This window comes from Myotis daubentonii, chromosome 10 (genome assembly GCF_963259705.1).
Source record: "Myotis daubentonii chromosome 10, mMyoDau2.1, whole genome shotgun sequence".
In the NCBI taxonomy this organism is placed as follows: Eukaryota; Metazoa; Chordata; class Mammalia; order Chiroptera; family Vespertilionidae; genus Myotis; species Myotis daubentonii.
The window spans coordinates 75,788,851-75,810,190 of record NC_081849.1 but is presented as its reverse complement, the minus strand read 5'-3'; the positions used below and the strand labels follow the sequence as shown (position 1 = coordinate 75,810,190).

Here is a 21,340-nt window from a genome sequence, read left to right as displayed (position 1 = left end):
GGAAGAGGGAACATGCAGGATTGCACGGATATATTTTTAGGAACCAGTCCTAGAAGAGCTTATCTCATGTCATCCATATTCCCTTGAATAGGGTCAGTGACAGAGCCCCACTTAACTGTGAGAGGATAGAAAATATGGTTTGTGTGTCCAGGAGGAAAAGGAAGCATCTCTGCCACACCACTCAATCTTTTACAGCCCAAATTCCATCATATATAGAAAGCCATAATTATATACACTTCAGAGTTGTGATGAATAAATAACATGTTTATAAGCACGAAGTAAATGCCTGGCATACAGTAGATAGTAAAAAAAATGCTACTTATCATCATTGCTGTTTTCTAGAAACTTAACTCCTTCTGATTGAAATTTCATATGAGGCTATTCCTATTAAACTATGAAGGTTGCTGGAGTAAATTTTTCAATCAAGCTAACAATATTAATACTCCTTTCTTATCACAATTTCTAGCCAGAATACACTTTCACTTTGAAATTGTAAATCCAATCAGGTTTCTTTACCCTTTGTCATTTTCCCCCTTTAACCCTAATTCAGGGTTTCTCAACCTCAGCACAATCAATACTTGGGGCCCAATAATTCTTTGTTATGAGGACTATCCTGTGTGTTACAGGGTGTTTAGCAGCATTCATGGCCTCTACTCTCTAGATCCCAATAGCATCACCATCCCTAGTTGTGGTAACAAAACGCATTTCCAGGCATTACCAAATGTCTGCCGGGTTTGGGGGAATCACTCCCAGTTGAGAGCCACTGTTCTAATCCTTTGGCTAGCATCTCCTTACCCCATTAGCACACAGAACTTCACGTGTGCATGTGAGGGGGTGGGGAATAGAATTCTAATTTTAAAATTTTAGCAATAATATTCATCAGACACACAAAAAAGGCACAGTAAGTATACTGACCACTACTGACTGGCAATCTCTCTAGGTTTATTTGTTTTAAGAATGGCACAAACTACTTGAGTCAATTCTTATGTGGGACCACAGTGATTTTTCTCCCTTTATGGTTTTACTTGCAAATTCTTCCATTGCTGTGGGAAGTAGAAGTACTATATTAAGAGGCAAGAGGTTGCCCCAGTTAATCAATTCATCATTTAACTGAGCCCCTAGCATACTAGGTTATTTAATCCAACTGTGCTACATTGAACATTTTATAGAGCTTGTGGGAGACATTTTAAATCTTCCAAACCAATGGTAGGTAAACACAACTCCTCAGGCCCCTGTAGCATTACAGTGGAAGGAACAAGGAAGTGCCAGCCAGAAAGCTCAAGTTCAAACTCAGGCTCTGCTGCTTCCTGGTTGTATTATTGTGGGAAAACCTCTGAATCATCTGTGCGTTGGGTAGCTAGTGAGCACACATCAGGAGAACAATGCCCGTTTCTCCTGAGTGCTTGTGAGAGCCCAGTGAGCTAAGTTTTGAGAGCGCTGATATTTGAGTTAACATCTCCCCTTCCCTCACAATGTCCATGATCACACGGGCTGTTTAGGACAAAGATTACAAGGTAAATAGAGGCACTTATTGCTATTATAAAATGCCCACCTGTTTCACTAACACATACATACTTGGAAAATGTGGGACTGGATGACATCTTTTGTGTAGATAATATTTGGACCATCAGCAGTGGTTCTACTTACATTAGCTTATTGTGAGACAATCAATGAATCAATGATTACGTCAGGCCAAAATCCAGTTAACTGATGCCTGGCTTATGCCTTTCCTTTTCTAAAAATCAGTGATGGCGAACCTATGACACGTGTGTCAGAGGTGACACCCAAACTCATTTTTTTGGTTGATTTTTCTTTGTTAAATGGCATTTAAATATATAAAATAAATATCAAAAATATGTCTTTGTCTTATTATGGTTGCAAATATCAAAAAATGTCTATATGTGACACGGCATCAGAGTTAAGTTGGGGTTTTTCAAAATGCTGACACGCCGAGCTCAAAAGGTTCGCCATCACTGCTATAAATGTTTCTGGAAGCGTTATTAGGGATTATAGCTCAAATGGGCAAGTTCATTGGCTTCCCGGAAAACAGTTTGGACCTGAAGAGGGAGCATAGTCCTGGCCAGTTTTGCTCAGTGGTTAGAGTGTCAGCCATGCACCAAAGGGACACAGGTTTGATTCCCAGTCAAGGGCACGTGCCTGGGTTGCAGGTTCGATCTCTGGCCCTGGTCGGGCTCATGTGGGAGGCAACTAATCCATGTGCCTCTTTCACACCTCTCTCTCTTTCACACCTCTCTCTCTCTCTCTCTCTCTCTCTCTCTCTCTCTCTCTCTCTCTCTCTCTCTCTTTCTCTCCCACCCTCCCTTCCACTCTCTCTAAAAAGCAATGGAAAAATACCCTCAGGTGAGGATTAACAAAAAAAACAAAAAAAACAAAAAAGAGGAGAGGGGGCATATAGCCTGGCAACTTGGACAGCTGAGGTAGGGTGAGGAGGGGAGAGGGAATGAGCATCCCTGAAGAGGGCAGAGGAAAATTGAGGGCTCAGAAACAAACAAACTTGGCCTTGTTCACAGTTTTGCCTATGGATGACCCTTCAGACAAGGGTTTTCCAGCTTTTAAAAACAGTGTGCTGAAGTAGGACTGGGGAATCCACAAGCAAACGCGGCCGTGTTATTTCTCTCTCTAGAGCCCTTTATACATTCACAGGTAAATGTCAAGAAGGCTGCTGTCTTCCTTCCCACCAGAGCTATCAAGCCACTGGACGCAGCATATAGTCAAGGCTCTCATTACCAAACAGGAACCAAGTGCTGAAATGGATCTCCTCATCCTATTCCTCCGCCACCACTTACTACTTTGTGGTCTGTGGAGAGAGATATCTGATCACCAGGGATGTTCCTGTGGTTAGGAAAAGACGGGGCCAGGATGCTTCCCAGCGCCTGAGCCTGGTCCCCAGGGTCTGTTTACCCCACTAACCCTTTCTGCCGAGCCCCAAAGACATTCCTGGAACGGCAATTGCAAACCCACGTGCCCAGGAGCAAGGGTCCCAGGTTTAGCAGCTATTAATTAGGCTAATGATTCCCAGGACTGCAATTACAAACCCAAAGAGCCACTTAGCATCTCTTCTTGAATCTCCTGTTCCTGTAATGCTGATGTCCCTAAAAGATTCATTTGCAACCACTTACTGATTACATTTACTCCAGTATATTGTTTCAGATGGACAGGACGGAAAGCCAATACGGAATATTGACCTCAGCAGCATCCCGTGATTACGCAGGCTGCCCCAGCTATCATTAACCACCCCATTTTATTTTCTGAGTGACAAAAACACGGCTGGTGACAGATCCGTGACCTTTCCCCTAGAAATGTTATGAACTGAACGAGCTGCAGAAATGACAGGAGGGATGGGTGTCAAGTGGGTTTGTTTTAATGCTACGTCAGCATCCACAGCTCCAGTCTTGGGTCCTGATGTTGGAGGACATTTTGGTAGGGGGGCTATTTGCTTTCCATTTGAAAGATACAACCTAAAATCAAGCTGAAGGATGGGAACAATAGACCCTTCTCTGTCCACAAAAACAGACACTTCTAGCCAGCCCTCAGGAGCAAGTTTTACATTTTTCAATATTTTTATTTTAAATCAGAACCAAAAAAGATCTCAATTTAAATAATCAAATATTAAAAAAAAACAGTTTCAAAGTACATTTTGAGCATACAAATGAAAAGGCAATTGAATAAACAAAGCAGAATTCTCTTAAAATCTGCTTGCATGTGTGTTTGGGTCAAATGCACAAATCCAAATTTTATGGGTCAAATAATGACTCCTGACACACAAGAACGGCGGCATAAGAAGGTGGAGCTGTGTCCCTTGGTAAAGCAGGAGTGAATCCATCTGCTCCCTGGGCCTCCCCTGGTCTCCTCTCCCGCCCCTCTCCTCCCCTCCCCCGCCTGCCCCCCCCCCCCCCTTTTCCACGAACTTCACCAAGAGTTTCCCTCTGGCCTGTTCTTACAAGAGCTGTAGTTCTTAAAAGGCTCCAATGTCAGGAGGTGCCCTGGGCCCATTAAATCAGAACTCTGGTGTGGGCTAGGAATTGATATTCTCTACAAAGCTCCCAATGATTCTAGTGGGCAGTCTGGCTTGATAGTCAGCAATGTAGTTACAGGGATAAAATGTTATCATTCTGGCTGAAATAAATATGATACAATTTTAATCTACTGAAATAACGAGCTGTCTTCTTAACAGAGAAAATAGTAAGCAAAATAAGAAAGTTTACAGACAAAAAATACTCAAAAATAATTTAATATAAAAGAAAGCAATCCAAACTGGCAACCCTAAAAGGAAGATTCTTTTTTACATTTTTGTGGATTTGTTTGTCTAAATATAATAAAATAAGTATGACTTTAGCCACAGACCTTAATGTTTATAATTTTTAAGTAGTGCTACTTATTTTTAGCTGTGGTTCATGGAGGAAGGAATGAAAGAAAAGGAAAGAAAAGAGACAGAAAATGGATTTCAAAATTCCAAGGCAAATAATTTCATGGCTTATGCTGTAGCACAGGGTCAAAGCACTTAAATTATAAAGTTTAAGGTGCAGTAATTCAGAAATAATATACTTTCAAAAAGTCCTGGCCACCTGTAAATGTCAAGGGAAAAAGAATAACATGGAATTAAATCCACTATGCATTCTTTCTTTAAAAATTCACACCAGCTAATTAATACTGAAATACGGTGAGCATTTCTTATCAAACAGAAAAGAAAGAGGTTTCACTTTTCTTTACGAGAACATACTTCTCTAACCACAGAAACAATTGTGATGGTTTTTTAAAACATAAGGGAGAAAATGGACAACTTCTGCATGATCCATTTCTAGGAAGATATAAATTTACCATTTGCCAACATGTTCTAGGTTTTGGTGAGGTGTTAATCATACGTTTGAGGAAAAATATACAACAACGACAACAACAACAAAGGGTAAAAAAGCTTTTTACTCAGTCCGCTTGCCTCTTTCGTGTACATTTCACAGGTTCATTGTTGGACATTACCTACACAATGCTAACTAAAGGGAAGCTGCAGTGTGCTTTTAAATGTGTGGTTAGATTGTGTTTGTGAGCGTTTGATGTTCTTTAATAACCTCAAGTAAAAGGCTGAATGCATTCAACAACAGTAGCTGAAAAAAGTGCAATGAGTCATATTACAGGAAAATGGAGAAAAGGATACAGGACTCTCCACTGAACACAATCCTATATAGTAGGCAATCTGTGATAACACCCTTTTCATTTCAGTTCAGTCCCATAAAATTACCACTAACATTACAACTCATGCAGAACACAGATAAATGTAAAAATGTCACAGAATTCTTCCAGATGGGACTTTTAGTTCCACTAGATCACCATCTACTTTTTTACTTGTCTAATATATCATTACCACCTTCCATAAGTTAATTTTCTTTCCACTGACCATGTAAATCACAAATCAATTTTCATTTAAAATGCCTGACTACAGATTGCTTCTGAAAGCTCAGAGCATATGCTTCAGTGAACTTCTCCAACATCCTTAATGTACATTAGAAAAATGTTGTGCTTTAAAATTTTTTCTTTTAAAGGAATTAATTTTACATTAAAATCTAGCCTGAGACCTGAGGCAGCCCATTCTCCCCCTGAAATGCAGATGCATTTTCAAGGCATGGAATCACTCACATGTGTTCAAACATTTGTCATGATAAAACAAATATGGCAACATTGTACACCAGCATAAAGTGCAGCAATGAACCCACACATTTATCACACACACAGGCATATAGCCATATAGTGCAGTTTTAAAAATAAAATTATAGATCAAATTTTAGATAAAGTCTCTTTTATACCTGATAATTCTGTGAATATGGTGGATGAAGATTTTGCTACGTGGAAACACACTTTGAAATCTGGGTTTCTCTTTAGTGAGGAAAAAGGAGTTCAACCTCAGTACACTGAGATTTTCTAGGAAAAGCTCATCTTATGCTTTTGTTATGAGAATGTAAAATATCCCTATTAAAACAATAAATTGTGAGAGAGCTGGGCAGTTATGGACCCCTCCAAATCATTACGAAACAGCAGCAGTGATTGTTTTTTTGGTTTACATTTCATAATCTTATCAACCTTGTGACCAATAAATTATATTTTCAAGTCGCTGGTCAGGATAAGATAAAGTTCTATGGTTCAAAGATGTGTGTGTTGGGGAGAGTCTATGGGGTCTCAGTGTACCCTCAGTAGTACTCTGCCCTAATCATGCCTTTTTATTCCCATAAAAGGGGTAGTTTAGCTGAAGATATAACTGAGTATAAACCTGGGCAGAAATGCTGGATAGGTTAACAATTTCAATAGCTACTTTCATTCTTTTTTTTTTTTTTAAGTGAAGAAATGCAATAGCATTAGTGTTTTGAACTGCAAATAGTCTCAAAGCAAGACTTTGCAGTTAAAAGAGAACACTACCTAGGAAACACAACTTTCTGACTAGAATTTGGCTAAAACATTGATCCTATTTTATGACTCACCCATTAATCTCCTGAATAAAGCATGTAAGATGGTTTTATGAGTACAGATGACTTTATGATTTTCGAGGGGGCTTTTGTACACCAGCTCTTTTCTTGGAGGCGACCAGCCTACTACATCCTGCGTCCTGTTCTCTGCCAGGGCATAGTGTAGATGGTATCAATTATAAAAATGCAAAAAAACTTGTTGGTGAAGCATAGCTCTGCTAAGTGCAGTTCACATGTGACTTCAACAATACCATCTATTGCATATGCAAATGCACAAGGAAGGTCTAATAATGTATTAGGCACATGGAATTGGAAATAAATGATAAAGGAGAGAACCAACTTATGTTTCAAAATATAACTTGAAGCTTAAACGATAAAAATTCAGGCTAGAATAAAACAAGAACTAGAGGACAGCACTTACTAGAAAAGTAAATATCATATTTCAATTTATTAGAGAGTGGTCCCCACCAGACTGAAGCATGAACATTGTAGATACATTTATAGCATTCGAAGCAGGAAGTAAAGCAATACCAAGCATGGACGAAATTCATATGATTTGGGAAAGAACTCAAAAGAAGGGAGAATTTCAAGATTGGATAAAATGCTGCAAAGGACTTCCAGCTGGTGTGGCTGAACTGGTTGTGCACTGTCCTGTGCACCAAAAGGTTGCTGGTTTAATTCCAAGTTAGGGCACATACCCAGGTTGTGGGTTCAGTTCCAGGTTGGTGTATGGGAGGGAGGCAACCGTCCCATGTTACTCTCTCAGGCTCCCCTCTCCTTTTCCCTCTCTCTCTCTACAAATCAATAAAAACATATTTTTAAAATGCTGCAAAGGAAAAGAAAACTATTGTTTAGGTCCTGAGTCTCTTCAAACATTACTTCTGTTTAATTTCAACAGTTAGCCTGCCACTGAGCAGGCCACTATTTGAAAAATTTCTTCAAGGAACTTTTTTATTTTATTTATAGGTGGTTTTTGGGGTTGTTTTTTTTTTTGTCCAGTGAAATCTTTAATTGTAATGGAAGTCAATAGCAAAAGCATTTGCATGGCAGGGATTTTTTCATGGCAAATACTGCTAGCATCTGCATATATAACACATTTATATATACCTGAAAATTTAAATCCAACTGTCATTATACAAATATAATAATAATATTTACTATCTGAAGGGCATACAGCAGAAATAAGTCAACTTCTGAGGTGTACATTCTCCTTAATATTATTTTAAAATTTGGAATCAGACATAAATATGATTAAGCATTATCAGGAGAAGTCAGTGGGTAATTATTCTCTCAAAAATGTTCTTTCAACCACAATGAGATACCACTTCACACCTGTTAAGATGGGGATGATAAAAACATAAGCAACAAAAAACAGAGATAAGTACTGGCAAGAAAATGGAAAACTGGGACCCCGTGCATTGTTGGTGGGCATGTAAATGGTGCAATCACAATGAAAAAATCCTATGACGATTCTTCAAAGCAATTAAGTATAAAATTACCGCATGACCCAGCAATTCCACTTCTGGGTATATACCCCAAAGAATTGAAGGTAAGGACAAAGGTTATTTCTACACCCATACTCATGGCAGCATTATTCACAGTAGCCAAAAAGGCAAAAGCAATCCGAGTATCTATCAACAGATAAATGGATAAACAAAATGTGGCATATACATAAATAAAATATTATTCAGTCGTAAAAGGAAGGAAATTCTGACATGGTACAATATGAATGAATCTTGAAGACATTATGTTAAGTGAAATAAGCCAGTCAAGAAAGGACAAATATTGTACAATTCCTCATATATGAGGTTCCCAGAGTAGTCAAATTTATAGAGGCAGAAAGTAGAATGCTGGTTGCCAGGGGCTGGGGGTTGGGGTAATGGGGAGTGATTTTTTTTGGTTAATCCTCACTTGAGGATATTTTTTCCCATTAATTTTTAGAGAAAGAGGAAGGAAGGGAGGGAGGGGGGAAAAGAGATAGCAAGAGAGAGGAGAAATATCGATAAGAGAGAGACATATTAATTGGTTGCCTCCCACACGTGCCCCAACTGGGGCTGGGGATGGAACCTGTAGCCCAGGTATATTCCCTTGACTGGGAATTGAACCTGTGACCCTTTGCTGTGCAGGCCGATGCTCTGACCACTGAGCAACACCGGCCAGGGCAGGACTAGCCACATTTCTGGTGCCCAATCGCCAAATGTGGCTCCTGGCTACCACACTGGCCGTTGCAGCTCTCCATAATAAAAGTAGCTCTCATTCACTGTGCACTTACTGTCAGCCCCTACACTAGCATGTTCCGTACAGCTCACATTGTCCTCAAAACAACTCTGTAAAATATCGGAGGAAAAGTAAAATAAAAAAAGAGATGCCAAGAAACTTTTTGCAGAATTTAAATACTTGTTAATAATATTAAAACAATATATGTGAGCAAAACAGACCTCAGAAATCAAGAGTGCCTTGCACAGGTTAAACAGATAGCAAGCTCTCGGGCTGGAATTAAACCAGGTCAGTGTGACTCATGACCCACGCTATTAACCACCATGCCCAAAGGTCTTCTATGGACAGAGACTTTCTCCTTAATTAATCCTCTCCTGACCTCTTAGATTCTATATTAACTGGAGACCTCACATCTTAGTCTTGTCAGACATTTGGATTTTTAGTTGGGAAAACACCTAATCTTGGCCAGAGCTGGTGATTTGCACACCCCTCTCTTTGGCCCCTCTCCTGTCCAGGGGCTGGACAATGGGATCTGATTCAGAATCCCTTCAAAACAAGGTGAAATGCAGAAAAGCAGCAACTTGCAAAAGAAAGGGAAAGACTGATATGATTAAGCTCAGCGCACTGCAGCCATCTTTGATCCTTTTGTCTATGTCTATTGCTCAACTGCTTTGACAAACTTCTATTTCTAGCCTCTCCATAAAAGCCTCCCTAATTGGGGAAGAAGCACACCTTTTATGGCTTTATAATAAACTGGAGGTGAGTACCAGGATGGAATCAAAGGAAATAGAGCTCCAGTGGCTGCTGCTGCCGGGCTTGCCTTGTGAACATGGCTTAGACAATATTTCATCTGTGCTGACACCTTTCATTCTCAATTATGTGGCTGCTGTCAAAACAAATCAATCAAATTATAGCACTGTGTCTTCATGTTACAATTCCATTGTAAGTTAGGGACATTAGCTTTGAAATATATGGAAGTATAAATTTTATCTCTATTATTTATTTAATGCAACTTTCTCCCATGTGAGTTATTTTCCAAACACAGCAAACTCAAATTATCTTATGTCAAATATTGAATATATATGTGTTCTGCTAAGAATTTCTAAAATAATGGCACCCAGGGGAACCGAGATGCCTAAGAGTGTATTAATGCACCTGCACCTGTGTGCTAATCTTAATCCAGTGACAAATGGCAAACATACAAAGTTCTTTTTCTCTGTTTATTTATTTTTGTTTATTTAAACTTGGTGAGCACAGTTGATGAACATAAGTTGGGAGATGAAGATGACACCTCACCAAAGAAAAAGGTTAATGTGGAAACTAAAGGTTTTCAGAGGTTACTTTTGCTTACAATAAGACATAATTTTCCAAGATAAACCGTTTCCAAAAATTAAAACTATATTATCTAACCTGCAATTTTCTCAAGCACAGAATCCTCTTCTTTAGCACCAAGCATCACAATACCCTGTGTAGCTGCAGTTGGCATCAACCAAAGTGTTTTAGGAAGAAGGGAGACAAAAAAACCTCAAACATTTTCATTTTGAAATTTTAAGGCTGCAACTGCATTTTTAAATAATAGATTTAAACAATTGGGTTACTTTTCAGCAAAAGAGCAAACACTGTTGAAGCTTTTATGTACAGCTCTTAAAATAGCTTCTTTATACATGGAAACTTGGCATGTCTTTAGAAGATAAAAACCAAACTGACAGCTCTTATTCTTTGGCTTCTTCTAATTGCACTCTGGCTATATAAGGGTCAGCAACAATCAAAAGTTCCATCGCGAATGTGCAGATTATGTCCAATGAAAGAGAAGTAAACCCAGCCCAACAGGAGCCCCCGCCCAACCCGGTGCAGAATAGACATACATGTTGGGAGCTCTTTCTCCGTCTCCACTGGGCCTGCATCTTCCTCTGCCAGTGGTTTGAAGTGTTGTGTTCCTTCCCTACCCTGTTCTCCCCCCGAAGTCTCTCCCCACCCTGGCTACGGTCATATATGTTGATGGTTTCAGGATCTCCAGCACCAAATCCCATCCTGAATTCTAGATCCATGTATTTCCATTGAAATTTTCTACAGGAATCTTGAACTGATCCTTCCAAACTGAATTAGCAATCTCCCTCTCTTTCCTCTTACCACTCTAAGTTTAATCCATCACCAACTCCTACCAAACCCACCTTGTTTATGCCTCCTAACTGAGTCCTCTGCCTTTCATCGGTGACACCAGCATCCTTTCTCTCCTGGATTGCCGCAAAATCCCCCTTCCGAACTAGGAAGGAGTGCCTACCACAGCACCTGGCAAATAGCAGATGCTTAGTAAGTATTTGTGCACAGTTCACGAGGAGAAAGGAGGCTTAGCTTTTCCCTGGAGAGGGCTGAGGAATAGAAGCTGTGATTTCTCACTGGGAATCTGCTCTGCAGTAAGTGCATACACAAGAGAAGGCAGGACGGTGGGAAGCAGTATGGAGTTACCTCAAAAGATTACAAATGGACCTGCCTTATGACCCATTACTCCTCTACTGGGAATTGATCTGAAGAAACCCGAAACACTAATTGGAAAAAGTATATGCACCCTCATGTTCATTGCCGCATTATTTATAATAGCCAAGAGCTGGAAACAGCCCAAGTGTCCATCAGTAGATGAGTGGATTTTAAAAAAACAAACAACTGGAATACTATGTGGCTGTAAAAAGGAAGAAAATCTTATCCTTTGTGACACAGATGGACCTGGAGAACATATGCTGAGTGAAATAAGCCAATTAGAGAAAGACAACACCATACGATTCACTCATATGTGGAATTTAATGATCAAACTGAACTACCAAGCAAAATAGAGACAGACTCATGGATAGAGAGCAGTCAGATTGATCCGGAGGAGTGGGGAGGAGTGGAGGAATTGGGCAAAAAAAAAAAAAGAGAGAGAGAGAGAGAGAGAGACCTCATGACATGGACAACAGTGTGGTGATTGCAGGGGTGGGAGGGATTAGAGGCAGTGGGAGAGGACATTGAGGGGATAAAAGGTGATGGGGAAAATTAAATTTAAAAATAAACATGTATAGAACACTTTAAAAAAGAGAGAGAAGACAGGCCTTTCTTGGGGAGCATTATTTCTCCATTCTCTAAACATGGGGCACCGGGGAAGTGGGGACCATCTCTAATTTCCATATTTTCAGAACCTCCCCACTTCCTGCCCATACAGAAGTACCCTGTAATTGGTTCCAGAGAAAATCTGAAAAAATAATCCCAATTCCCTCTCATCCATGACAATGGAGCGGGACTGAGACACATGTCCAGCCTCCCCTTCTAGGCACCAGGCCTCTCCAGGGCTGCCATCTTGAAAGGAACTCGTCTTGGAATCCAATCCTGGTAGCACCTCTGAGGATAGACACATTGCTGAATGTCATCAAGAGCCCTGATGGATTTACAGTCTTATTATGTGCAAACTGGGGATCACATGACTCCCCTGCCTTTTGCTTTGAAAATACCTGCTTTGGCTTTGCGTTGACATTTATGTGGCAGCGGGAAACCATTATCCTCTGACAATGCTTTATTCCACTGACAGTATCTTTTCCTACACAGTATAGTAGTCATCCTCCTCACTCATGTGCTTCTGGTTTAATCTATGCCCCAGTGCCTCAGCAACGCCTGCTTCAAGGATAATGTACTGGGGAACAGGCTCTCCTGGTACTTTAAATAAAAAGTCTGAAGCTTCAGAGATACAAAGGTTTAAAAAACTGCCAAAGTAAGACACATGGCAACAGCTTTTCATAACTTCTTTATGGTGGATTTGGCATTACTGGATGGCATGGCATGTGGGGCTCCTCTGAATAACAGCGCAAATATAAATTTATGTACTAAGTATTTTTAATATTGGACTCTGTGCGCCAGCCACGAACCAGAGGTTGAGAAATCATTGCATAGGTAAAAGCCAGAGTCCGTTCTCCTCATTTCTGTGGCAGGCACTGCCTTGTCCTTTATCCTTTCTGTGACTGATATGAGACCTCTGCCCACATGGTCACGATGCCCCTGGGAATGCGACGTTCTGAGTGTGGGCATCATGAGACTAGCACAAAAGTCAATCACAGGAACAGCATTGCACATGGTCGCCTACTTTTCCTCTTCAAGAACGATTCCAGAATGATCAGTCCACATTCCCACCCCGCATCCATGTCCCGCCAACAATTTCTCCTGTGGTCAATAAAGTCAAGGCATTTAAAGGCAATTGTATTAATATTAAATGTTGCTCATACATAATGGATGTAGAGAGATGCTTTGTGGTTGTATTGTTTTTAATTTGAGAATTAATCCACTTGGAGTTGAGAGATGCTTTCTTACAAAGGTGGTTAGAAGGTCAAGACAACAGGCCCATGGACAACGTTGTCAATGCTAGTAATGACGTTTTGGATATGATCTTTCACCTGACTGCATACAGAGTATTTTGATTTTGAAATAATACTTATTGTAGAATCTTTAAGAAGGAAAGCAGTCACCCATTACATCTCACTGTCTAGAATCCACAAGTAACCCTGTGTTGTATATACTATTTCTCTTTTCCTATTTCTGCGGCGTGTGGAGGAGGGGCTTCTGTTAAACAATTGGGATCAAACTGTGTGCATTTAAAATCTTTATTTTAGTGTTAGCATCTGCTTCTGAGAAACAGAGCCATTAACACTTTCTTTAATAGGACAACTTGGGTTTCTCATTTCCATGAGGATTTTCCCAGCTTTCATTTTATTAGTAGTTTTGTACTCACCCGTTATTTTTAATGTTTGAGGGAACAGAAATACTGGGGATGGGGTACAAGGGAGGTTTGATGCTTTCTGGGGAAAGAGTGCTTCAGGCAGAGGGCACAGCCTGAGCAGAGGTTCCTGGGGAGGAGTATATTCAAAGAGCACCAGGGAAGCCAGAAGCCCTCACATCAAGGCTGACTGAATTGCAAGAGGTAGGTGTGGAAGCGAGAAAGCAACATAAATTAGGCTGAAGATATATGTCTTGGAAAAACCTTTGGCACATGGAACTGACTGAAAGCAAAAGGATCGGAAGCATTCTTGGATTCTGAGAGAACTAGATTCCCAAAGAAGCTACAAATCTTTAACTGTTGAAAACCTCAAGCAACTGTTGGCCCCCAAGCTTCCATAAGCCTCCAAAGAAAGGTATATTCCTCAACTTTTTCTTCAGATGTGGCCAAGGAAGATAATGAGCAGGGAAGGCTCTCCCAGCAGTGCAGCCAAGGGTCTTCCCCAGAGATGCCCAGTCGAGGATCCTCTCCCTGTCCCCAGAGGAGAGGGCCTTCAGGATGTCTGCCTACTGGGACATAGGAATGGCTAGGGATAAACTAACTGTGGCATATTCTTACGATAGAACACTACTTGGAAAGGAAAGAGACTGCAGATCTACACAACAACATGAGTGAATCTCAAAGACATTATGCCCAGCAAGAAAAGCCAGACATGAAAGAATATATACTGCACGGATCCATTTATATGAAGTTCTAGAAGAGACAAAACTAATGCATAGTAACAGGAAGCAGGTCAGAGCTGCCTTATTAGAGGGAGATGTTGACTGCAAAGAGACAAAAGGGGACCTTTTGGAGAAAATGAAATGTGTTATGTATTGACTGCGGTGGATGGAGGTTGCAAGGGTGTATATAATTATTAAAACTCATAGAGCTGAGCACTTAAGATTCATGAAGTTTATTTTATGTAAATAATACCTCAATTAAAACAAAAACAAAGCAAACAAAGAGGAAATCTTATGTAACTTGCACATGAAATTCCTAATCTCAAAATTAGTCCCACATACTCTACTTGGCACAGCCTTTAATTTGGAGACTCACAGAAATCCAGGGGAGGTTTCATGCCAGTGCTAAGGGTAGGAGAAACCATCCTTAGCCTTGAGTTTCAACTTGATTTGAATTTAATTGCTTTTCCATGTTCTAAGGTAAACAGCACTCTCTAATGTACTTTTTATAAGTACCGCACGCTAACCGATTGCGCAACTGGAGCTCCTCTAATGTACTTTTTAGTAATTAATTTAAATGTTATGCTGGAGTTCACTGGAAAGTTCATAGTTCGATATAAATTTCCTAGGTAGTACATTTATATTCTCCATTTATGTTGCCCTTAGTGATTAGTGGGTTATCCCACATGGCCTGTGTGATGAGAATAAGTCACTACTCTGAATCATCTATCCTAAGTGTAGACCCACCTTTGCTGTCCCACTAAACTCCTTTGCTACTTGAGGTCATTTGTATTGAGGCTGTATTTATCTATATTTTCTCCTCTTATAAAAAAAAATTTAAAAATCCAATACATTTGCAAGTTGAAACTCTAATCCCCAAATCTCATTCCAGGATCACCAAGGCAGGGATACAGGGCTATCCCTAAAATTCTGCAAGAATTTTGTTTCCTTACAGAAAGATCCCATCATTGATGAGACAGGAGTGCATCTCGTTCTTGAAGGGAGGATCAGAGGAGAAGGGAAAACAGTCACAGGCCATGCAGATGGCTTTTCTTTTTCAGCAATGAAAAGCTGTTGCTGGATAAAATCTTGGAGCAATAGTTTCGGTAGTGCTTCAATTATGCAAGAGAACACCCCTTAGTTTTGGGGACATGAATGTACTAACAGAAGGAAGAATATTCCCAAATAAATAATTCCTTTTAATCATTACCCCCATTTAGAGGCCTGGGGTGGTGAGGAACAACAAGAAAATTAATGAGGGCACTTTTCACAGTCACATGGCTCACCATCACCCTGAGATGCTCAGAATCCAGAGATAGTTGGAGTTGCCAAATGAATTTTGAGAGAGCTCCCAGACCAGCTTGACCATCAACTCCAATGCACTTCCCAAGATGAGTCCATAGGGAACTTATGTGAGCAGCACTAAGAGATACAAAGAGCTAGTGCTCTTACTGAACTTCATTAGGACCTTGGGATCATTTTCTGAAACCAAAGATGCCAAAAAGAACCAAATTCCAAACTATAAGCTAATACTAAATTTGATATTGAGAGAGAGAGAGAAAAGGAACGTCTTGATGGAAGTTCATACGGGACAAGTTGCTAATTCTGAACCCTTAACATAACAAAGTAATAAAGCCTTAAGAATAACAACCTGTAGTACAGATATAACAAGCCTGTTTTTTTTGTACTCTGACTTTGGTGTCCATTTTAACTAAGCAGGATTAATCCATGTCCTACAAGCTCCACAAGTTTATGTTTATTTATAATATCCAATATTCCCATAAGCGCCAGTGTTCCAAATGGAAGGTTGCATTTAGATAATGGCTATTTCTTCATTAAGATTTCATCATCCACCTACATTAAAAAGCTTCTCCCTACACTTTGCTGCTTTTGCTTTCACCTTGTTTATTCCTGCCTTATTTGCTTAATCTTGAGATCCTAGCTTCCCAGGCACTCTCAAATTTGAAACAAGCAAAGTTTGTGCATTAATGTGTCCTGCGCATGCATGATTTATGAACGGCAGCTTTCTTGGCACAATTGAATGGTATAAGAAAGACTTTGTTTTAAACATTAAAGTAAAAGTCAAGAAGTGGCAACAGTGGATGGGATATGAGAACATAATAGTGTGTAAAGAAATTTGGGTCAAGAGTTAACCAGTTTTTACTTGGTCTATTTCTTAATCTGTGGACTGATGCTCTGACCAATTTAATAGGTTATAAGGAGCCCTAACATTTGATCAACTAAAAACGTACTTTATATTGTTGTTCTGAAAACTTACCCAACCAAACTCTCACCCTGCAGAAAAAATTTAGTCGTTAACATTTATACCAATAAAGAAAACAAATATCTTTGACTAGTCCAAAATAAGTGTTTTCTCTTTGTTAAGCATTCTCATCAAGTTTTTCCTCTTTAGAACTCATTTTTAAGTCAGCTTATCAGTTAGTGTTACCAAGTCTTTTAAAGAAAAGTCAAAATCTTCATACTAACAAGAGAAATACCCTTTCTGAGTAAAGTTAGAATCCAACTTTTGCTATGTGCTCATGCAACAGAAAGACTCAATATTCCAGTCTACTTTTCTTATTATAAACTATGATCTCAAATAATATAATTTTGTTCAATGATTATAACTAAAATATACTTAGTAAGCAAAATAATAAACTAATTATTCCAAATGATACCTTGTTGAGATGTTCCAACCACCTCCTACACAAAGCAGTCATGTCTAACCGTTTTTTGAAGATGACCAAATTAAAGAACTCATGAGATCATAATTCAAGTCTTCAGATAACAATATAATAATTTTAAATGTAATTTTTTATGTCATGCAACCTTAGCTCATAAATGCTTCCAAAGGACCTGAAATTAATCGTAGGAAATGAGAACTGATAAAGCCCAGGGCTTGAGCAAGCTAAGGACTCACAAGACAACTTGATACTTTGCTCCCTACAAAAGCCTCCTATACCCTGTTTGGTAGAAGCAGCTCCGAACCACATTCAAGATTCAGAGTACTTGCCCACTGCAAAGAACACTGGCCCGTGGATGGAGCCCTACGTGGCACACAGACGCAGTGGGTTACCTTGTAGATTTTGCAATGGCAGGGTCATAATGCCTCCAGCTGCAGCTGCTGCTACCAGCCCTTGGATGTTGGTGAGATTCGCGGTAGGCAGTGTGAGGACGAGTCCCTGTTGCCCTCCTAGCTGTCCGGCCATGTTGAAGGGGATGAGGATAGGCTGGTTCAGGGCGGGCGTGCCTCCTGGCATCACACCAGCGACAGCGGAGGCTAACTGCTGTGCCGTCAGAAGTGGCTGCAAGGAAACACAATCCTAGCTCACTTTCCAGTGGAACCAAGGCATGGGCTTTAGACCAATTTTTTCTCCTACTTATGTGGGGTCAGAAAGTTCCTGAACAAGTAGTGAAGAAACATGCTCTGGTCCAGGAAAAAAAAAACACAAGATTGACTGATAGGAAAAAAATAGAAAATCACGTTCATTGATATTTTTGGAAAATTCCATTTGGTTTTTAACATCCTCTAAGGAGTTCAAACACCTTTAAAAGCAATACCTTACACTTATATATTATTCTTCCAATGAAGTTTCATTTGATCCTACCCTTATATAATTGAAGCTCTGTTAATTTATTCTGTGTTGTTCCAGAAAGAATTCATTGGGGTCAGTGGATTTTTGTTGTTGTTGCTCAAAAATAGCAACAAAATACTATTCTCATCTATTAAATTAGCGAAAGTAATGTAAAAGAGTTACTCTGTGCTGGTAAGTCTGTAGTAACACCATTATGTAGATTTAGGACATGTACCCTGTCATAAGCCTTTTGGAAAGCAGTTTGGAGATCCATATCAAGAGCTACAAAAATATTCATCCCCTTTTGACTCAGAATATACTCCTAGGATATAGGCTGAAGATATAATTCAAACAGAAAAAAGAAACGCATGAAAGTATGCATTACATTTTAAAATACATAAACGCTGAAAATAGTTTGTTACAGTACTAAGCTTGATAAGATATCACCTAGATTTTAAATGAATCATTATGACACCTTTTTAAAAATAGAGAAAGTTTATAAGAATACATGAAATAAAATGGAAAATTATTAAGCAAATGATAATGAAATCATTGTTAAAATGAAAAATTTGACAAGATCTAAAAAGAAATATAGAAAAACAAAAATGTTTAATGTGGATAAATTTTAAAATGTTTTAAATATTTCCTTTGTTATCACTCTAGCATTCATTGCCCACTTAAAACAACATTAAAAAATACATGTTTATGTCCACTATTTAGCCAATAGCCATGTGTGACATGGAGAGGCAGCCTCATAGGGATATACTTTGGGCACCAGACACACTTGAGCTGGGTGAGGGCTCTTCCCCAGAATGATGTAGGAAGGATTCCTGCCCTGGCTGGGCCAGGCGACCCGAGGGGTCATTGATCTTAGAGTCTGTGGTCCAGGACTTTCATTGAACCCCTTTGGGAACTTGGGGAGACATAATCTCAGGTCCTTTTTTTCCCCTCTAGACAAACCAATGCAAAACTCCTATTGAGGGGTTTCAACTTTTTTGTTTTTAATGCAGCTTTATTCTATAAAGTAAAGGGTAATTCAATATGGGCATAGTACAAAGCCCAATATCTAATAGCCAGGCACTATTCTAGGCTGATGTATGTGTATGAACTCTGTTGCCCTACCACTGAGATACAGAGAGGTTAGTGACTTGCCCCAAATCCCACATCTAGGGGGGTGGGGAGCTCAAGGCCAGAAGGCTGCTCCAGGGCCCACATTGCACCCCTTTCTCATCACTCCTTCTCAGTTCGTGGAGGAGATTTAGAAAAGTGGGGCTACTGTTTTGCAGAATGAGGTGGGGGAGGAGGGTTGAACCCACTCTCTGCCATTTCCTATAGTTTTTCCTCAAGGCTGCGTGTGAGGAGCCCTCTGAGGAAGCCTTGAGACTCCATTCAGCCTAGTTTTAGAACCGCAGCTCTAGACTCTGTGGGCCAAGCTCCTAATATATTTGCTAGACTTATTACATTCACAGAGATTAACTGTGCCTTAAAAAAAAGAGAAAAGGTAAAGCACAAAAATACACATATTTGTTTAGAAATAAATACTAAGTTATAAGCTGGTCGTCAAATTGCTGATGTTATATCACTGACCATCGCAATTCAAGATAAGAGGGGAGGCAGACTGGTGGCTCTCCGACTGTATACAGGATACAGATTTGGGCATTTTGGCCTGTACTGTTTTTTAAATTGAATTTGCTGGCTTAAAGCAGGGAGTGCACTCTTTAGTTTGTCACGGTGTCCACCACTTCTCTGTTTGGGTCTGCCATGCTTCTTACATAAAACCTGGAAGCCTTAGAGCAGTGGTTCTCAACCTTCTGGCCCTTTCAATACAGTTCCTCATGTTGTGACCCAACCATAAAATTATTCTCGTTGCTACTTCATAACTGTAATGTTGCTACTGTTATGAATCGTAATGTAAATATCTGATATGCAGGATGGTCTTAGGCGACCCCTGTGAAAGGGTCGTTTGACCGCTGAAGGGGTCATGACCCACAGGTTGAGAACCACTGCCTTAGAGTTTGTTGCCCTTGGTAGGTACACACACACACACACACACATACACGCACACACTGTCCTAAGCTAAGCATGAAATCAGAAGGGGCATGGCCAGGAAAAGCTGGTTTCTACGATTCCCACTGAACTTTCTCTGGCTTTCATAAGAGAGTAGACATCTCCCTGGCTTTCGGTCCTCTCGCCCTTGTGCTCCAACATGGACAGTGGGATTTGAGGCTAGGGGAACTTGTTGGCACTGGAACAAGAAAGTCAAGACAACCTAAGTTCTAAACTTGGGTTTTCAAGCCTTGAACTGGTGAGCCCTCAAAGTACTGAAAGTGACCAATTTCTAGGAACAAAAAGGGGTAGAAAAAGAGAGAGAGAAAGGCTCAAAGACCAGCTTCTTTTTCCATAAACTGGGGTGAACTCTGAAAGCTTCACGCTAAATAACAGAGGCAAAAAGAAAAAAAAATCCCAGCATTTTATAATTGTGTTCTACATCTCCATGTAACCACAGGCTGCAAAAACCCCACAAATATTAGACTTTAAAAAATAATGAATGTATTTCTTTATTAATGCAGGGGCTGTATGTGATGTACAGTATTGTCAAACCCAATAAGCTGAACTTGCATTAAAATTGCATTAACTTTTTTATATTAAGTTACGTCTTATATTGCAAAAATGGCTGTAGTAAGGTTGAAATAACTTAATTTTCTTCACACTCCAGTCATTAAAGTTTTACTTTCTAGAAAACTGCACAGTAACTAACAGCACAGTTGTAGTGGGTCTTGAAGAAGAAGAAGAAAACAGGATTCCAAATGACTAACACAAACATTTCCTGTAAAAAAAAGAGAGAAAAGTTCTGCCAACCCACTTTTTCTTGATGGCATTTAATAAATAATGTAGCCCTGACCGGTTTGGCTCAGTGGATAGAGCCAAACGGCCTACGGACTGATGGGTCCTGGGTTCGATTCCGGTCAGGGGCATGTGCCTTAGTTGCGGGCACATACCCAGTGAGGAGTGTGCAGGAGGCAGTTGATCGATGTTTCTCTCTTTTCGATGTTTCTAACTTTCTATCCCTCTCCCTTTCTCTCTGTAAAAAAATCAATAAAATATATTTAAAATAAATAAATAAATAAATAGATAAATAAATAAATAATGTAGTTATACAGCTTCCCATACAAATATTTATCACCATCTTTTCTCTGTTGGAGTTAATTGGATTGCACTCCTTATTATTTATTTGGTTCTTTAAACAGTTAAGTCATTCTATATACAGCCTCATGGAAAGCAGTTGAGAGATACTGACCTGTGGCCCAACCGGGAATGGGGGGTGGGTCTGACTGGGCGGGGGGTGGTCAGGAGTGCCTGGGTCTGATAGTGCTGGGTTTCCTCTGGCCCCTGGAATCCAAAAGAGAAGTGCTCCTTTAATACACAAGCCAGCCTGAGAACTGCACAGGACCCCATCTTCCTGAGACATCCCATAACATTAAGGCACAGATGACTTGCCAGAGTGGTTTACCAAAGCTCCAGCACTCAATCACCCGTCAACTGCATACATTTTGCTAAGGACCATTCAGGTTGGCTCAAGTCATCCAGGAGGTAGCAGGCTACGGCTGCAGGGAGAGTGACACC

At 40.0% G+C, this 21,340-nt stretch overlaps 1 protein-coding gene across 1 annotated transcript in view; it reads right to left on the bottom strand.

The window, feature by feature from the left end:
* POU6F2 (POU class 6 homeobox 2) overlaps positions 1 to 21,340 on the bottom strand; it is a 410,247-nt gene that overhangs the window by 212,538 nt on the left and 176,369 nt on the right. Inside the window, exons 3-4 of the mRNA XM_059656173.1 lie at positions 21,015 to 21,106; positions 17,218 to 17,446 (exon numbers count right to left, since the gene is read on the bottom strand). Of these exons, the coding sequence (XP_059512156.1) occupies positions 17,218 to 17,446; positions 21,015 to 21,106 (321 nt within the window). The remainder of the gene's footprint in view (positions 1 to 17,217; positions 17,447 to 21,014; positions 21,107 to 21,340) is intronic.